The sequence below is a fragment of the Nelumbo nucifera genome, chromosome 7 (assembly GCF_055504915.1).
Source record: "Nelumbo nucifera cultivar China Antique chromosome 7, China Antique-T2T, whole genome shotgun sequence".
Taxonomy (NCBI): domain Eukaryota; kingdom Viridiplantae; phylum Streptophyta; class Magnoliopsida; order Proteales; family Nelumbonaceae; genus Nelumbo; species Nelumbo nucifera.
This window is the reverse complement of record NC_142655.1, coordinates 24,734,520-24,739,491: the sequence shown is the minus strand read 5'-3', so window position 1 is coordinate 24,739,491 and position 4,972 is coordinate 24,734,520. Positions and strand designations below refer to the sequence as shown.

Here is a 4,972-nt window from a genome sequence, read left to right as displayed (position 1 = left end):
GTTAATTAACTTATCTGTAATTATTACATTTTATAAGTTAAATATTGGTATTATATACTATAGAAAGATATAGAAATTGAGAATTTATCAAAAGAATTATAGAAATTAGAAATTGATGGAGAGAGAAAGAGAGATGGGTAGAGAGAGAAAAGTTTAAGATTTCCAAACAAGGGAGGCCAGTAGAGAAGAGGGACTGAGAACCCCATCGCAAGCATGTCCAAAGCCTCTAAACCATAAGCGACCAAGTGTTGCTCTGTTAATGAACTCAGGGTTAATAATTAACTCTTTCAAGCCTCAACCCAGGGTTAAGCACTCCTTAATCGTCAATATAAAGTTTAACTCTCTTCTCTCTCTCTTTCCTCTCTTTTTTTCTGGTTTTTGGTAAACCACAAGTTAGGCTACCAAAAAGAGCAAAGATACCAAAAACAGATAACCTCCCCCTCTTTATTTAACACCCCACACAGAGAGAACCTTATTTCAGTTAAAAAGCAACAGAACCCAAATGAAGAGGTCACCTTCTTCTTCGTGCTCATCCTCAGCTTCATCAACCCAGCCTCCTCCTGCTCCTCCTATCGAGCGAGCTAAAAGCAAGACCAGACACCTTCGGAAGAATGCACAGAAACCTCAGTATTCTAACTGCTCAGGCAGGAGAAGCTCCATTTACAGAGGAGTCACCAGGTACACTAATAATTCCCACAAAAATGGCTTCTTTTTCATTATCTCCGATTGATTTCTGGCTTCTTTTCATCTGGGTTTCCGCTAAATGTCTCTGCATGTTATTTGTTTCTCAATGTTCATCAGACACAGATGGACTGGGAGGTATGAAGCTCATCTCTGGGACAAGAACTCCTGGAATCCGATTCAAAACAAGAAAGGAAGACAAGGTGAGAGAGAAAGCAGACCGCGATCTTCTTTAATAATTGTTTTCTCTTTCTGTCTTCTTTTTTCTTTTTAATCTTTGATCTCTGATGACATTATTTTTATTTCTGTGATCTCTGCAATTCCAACGCTCTGCTTCCGTTTTTGTCGCTGCGTAGTTTATTTGGGTAAGTTTATTCCTACAGCCTGAGCTCTCTCTTCCTTTTCCTCAGTCCTCAGTCCTCAGTCCTCACTGAGAGGGCTTTCTTTTCTAACATGTACCCCATTGGCGCATGTTAGCATGCTCCTCCATTTCTCCCTCTCTGTTTTGAAATGCATGGTGGTTGAACCAATGCAGGAGCTTACGATGATGAAGAAGCTGCTGCTCATACCTACGATCTCGCTGCGCTTAAGTATTGGGGACCTGATACAATCTTGAATTTTCCGGTATTTCTCCATTCTTTTATAGAATCATCTCTTTAAATTATCTAATTTTCCAATTTTTATGTCTGTTTTACCTTAATTTTTTCTGGGTTTAATGCAGTTGAAGACATACGCAGAAGAGCTTGAAGCAATGCAGAGTGTCTCAAAGGAAGAATATTTAGCTAGCCTGAGGCGAAGAAGTAGTGGCTTTGCCAGAGGAGTTTCTAAATATAGAGGTGTTGCTAGGTAAAATCTTCGAATAGTAGTTTAAAATAATAAGATTTCTGGATTTTCCGGCTACCGGTTTCTGACACATCGCCGTGTTCACAGGCACCATCATAACGGACGGTGGGAAGCAAGGATCGGCCGCGTTTTCGGGAACAAATATCTCTACTTGGGAACTTACAGTAATCTCTCTCTCTCTCTCTCGGGGAGTTGGGGGTGATGTCTGCGTTGAGTGTGCCAGAACGGGCCGGGATATGCGTTACTTTTCCGGCGGAGATCATGTTTGTCGTGTAGTGGGATCTGGGATGGTTCACGGCTTCACGTGAGGCATGTGACTGGGGCACTGTGGGGTGCACGTGCACATGCAAACGTGCTCCGAACCATGGTTACCAATTACATGCAACCGTGGCGGAGAACGTTCTGGATCCAGTGGAGGCACATGCTCGTATGAGTTGGATATAAGGATAACCAAAAATTGATCGGACGGCCGAGATTGTTGTAGGGTGAGGGTCCGTCAATCTGTGGGCCTACATTTCGACGCTGGGTCCCTGACTCCCTGTTCTAGTGGTCAACAAAATTAAGAAACTACAAACTAGTATTACGATTTCTCAGTGTCAGAACCTCTACGGGGAACTGGATACTCAGCCAATAGCTGTGGTGTATTGCGATAGGCCTAGTACTACGAGTACAACTGTAGACGATTCAAACTTGAGTTACTAGGGCTGCCATGGCCCCACGCTCGCTTGCTCGGGCCTGGGGAATGGGGAATTTCCGACCATTATTATGTTTCTGTCAGACGGGGCACATCACATAGGCAGTACAAGGTGTGGGCCCCTACGAGGAAGATTCCAATCTACCAGCATTCCTTGCCTCACTCATCCTACTAACCAAAATCAGATTTGAAGGGGAAATTTTTTCTCTCGTGTCGTTTTTCTCTCTGTTTCAGACTCTCAGGATGATCTTGACTGTACAATCAGTGAGCCCCACCGAGGGTCCCACTACCTGACAAAGTACAAGCTTGGATTAGATAATTTCAACATTTCCATTTGTATAATACTTTCTCTTCCCTGAAAGCCTGAACCAGCCCAGATGGAGATGGGTGGCTTTTCAACGCTGGCCATACAAAAAACAATGGTTATCCAACTGTGTTGGCTCTGGACTTCTGGTGGATCTTCTTAGTGGGCCCCACGGATCTGAACACTGTGGGCTGTAATCTTCACCAGGTTGGCCCAATTTAAAACGGACCAGCCCCCGAGCTGTCCATACTTGGACTATTTACTTCACGGACGCACAACACACCACTCTCATCAACTTCCAGCTGGAAATTCATTCAGTGTAGCTCGTAATCTCTTTGACCTTTGACCATAGAAACTATGGCTGTGTTTGGTTTGAAAAAAAAGGGAAATTTGGGCCAAAGTCTAGTCATGTGCGCGACTGTGCGTCTGTGTGCTTGGAGGCCCATAAAATTGGGCCAAATAAGATGGGTCAATTGCGTCCGGTTCATCCTACCCATCCGGTTCGGTTTCAAAGAATGTGGACGCAAAGCTCCGTTTGTGTAAAAGCAGAAGAGTGCAAATGGGCTGAATTGAATCCTAGAAGGAAAGTGCTGTAAACTTTGTATCAGTTTTTTAGGTGTAAAGTTTGCACTGTCAATTGAAGCAACTTAATGAACTGCAAAATTCGTATCCGGTTCAGATTGGCATAGCAAACAAACGGTGCCTAACGGTATGCTTTGTTGTAAAATAGGTACGGAAGAGGAAGCAGCGGCAGCATACGACATTGCAGCCATAGAGTACAGAGGGTTGAACGCGGTGACCAACTTTGATCTCAGCCACTACATAAGATACCCGCAACAAATGCAGCAACAGCAGCAGCAGCAAGAAGTGATCACGTACTTTACTGAGCCACAAGAGGGAGCCTCACCTCAGATCCCCAAGCCGGAGTGGACCATCTCGGCCGGTCATCAACATCATCAGCCCACGACGGTGGACCCCGTGGAAGAAAACGAGTGGAGCCTATGCATAGATTCGGGTCTGAACCCATTGCCAGTTCCCGAAATTGCCCTCGAAAAGCCGAGCGAATTACCGGATTTGTTCACAGGCTGTGGGTTTGAGGACAACATAGACCTTCTATTTGAGGGTGGTTCGAAGGAGAACGGGATGACTTTGGATGGCATTTTGGAGAATAGGGAAGGAATGGAGGGCGAATGGACGTCGGGAGTGGAAGAGGAAGGAGAGGGAGAGGGGTGTGGATTGTCTTGCTCAGCAACCTCGGTTGCTTACTCATATCCTATTAAAATTTATTCATGATATGGGGAGTCTGTGGAGTGTGGGTGGTGGTTGGGGAGAGGGATTGGGATCTGTGCTTGTGATTGTGTCTGTTAATGTGAGGATTGTGATTTGTTAATGAGCATGAAAATGCTCAATGGGATCTTAGGGTTTTCTTCTGATTGTGTTCAATTTTTAAAGGAGATGATGGTGGAATTCTAGGTCAATTTACATTAAAATATACAGAGTCGGGTTTAATTTTTTATGCTGACAGTCAGATTTAATTTGTATTGCTTTGTGTTTGAATCTGTGTGTAAGAGAGAGAGAGAGAGAGTTTGGGCCCTGTTTTGACAACACTGGTTTCTGTTTGTTTGGAATGCATATCTAAACCAAATACAAAGTTTGCAGCCAGTCCAGTTTTGCATACATTTGATTGTAATTGTCATTTGCTTGTATTCTTATACAAAATGTATACTTTTTGTCTGATTTGCACTCATTGATAGCATCTCAAAAACTAATGCAAAATTTGTACTACTTTCTTCCTGGCTTCTATCTCAATTTTCTCTCATATAAAATGGGAATTACATCATCGTGCTTCTTCCTGGCTTCTCTCAATTTTCATAGGTGCAGATCACATGATTTTACTTCTTACAAACAAAAAAAAAAAAGACAAAGTAATTAAATCCTATAATTTACACTCAGCCTATGCATTCTCATGAATTTAAGCTAATGCAAATGTCATTTACACTACAAATAAACAGAGCCTAATGGAAAAGTTGTATTAAGATTGGTCCATTTAGAGTTGGGTCTATGGGTGCTTAAAAAATTAAAAAAAAAAGGAGGATCAATGTACAATTAAGGGGTGTTTAACAATGTGAATGTTGCTTATTTTCACTTGTTTTCAAAATTTTCACATAGCAAAAGCAAAAACAAAAACATGTTCTCTAACCTTGTTTTTTGTTTTGAGAAGGGAAAACAAAGAGGTTGATCAAGTTTCATGTATTTGGTTCGAATTCAACTACTTGCAAGCTACTTGAGCAGCTTGACTCGAGCCGATTATAAATAAATTATTATTAAAATTTATAAATAAATTAATATTAAGTATAATAAAAATACTAAGCATAATATATTAAAAATCATAGATAAATTAATAATATATATGCATGTGTGTATTAACATCAAAAAACCAATGTTTATTT

General features: G+C 41.6%; 1 protein-coding gene across 1 annotated transcript; it reads left to right on the top strand.

The window, feature by feature from the left end:
- Positions 1-351: 351 nt before the first annotated feature.
- On the top strand, positions 352-4,331 carry LOC104593481 (AP2-like ethylene-responsive transcription factor At1g16060). Its single transcript, XM_010253350.3, has 7 exons — positions 352-678; positions 802-884; positions 1,038-1,046; positions 1,217-1,305; positions 1,403-1,527; positions 1,612-1,688; positions 3,253-4,331. Exons 1-7 carry the CDS (start codon positions 503-505, stop codon positions 3,813-3,815), a joined length of 1,122 nt encoding a protein of 373 aa, XP_010251652.1. The 5' UTR covers positions 352-502; the 3' UTR covers positions 3,816-4,331.
- Positions 4,332-4,972: the final 641 nt, after the last annotated feature.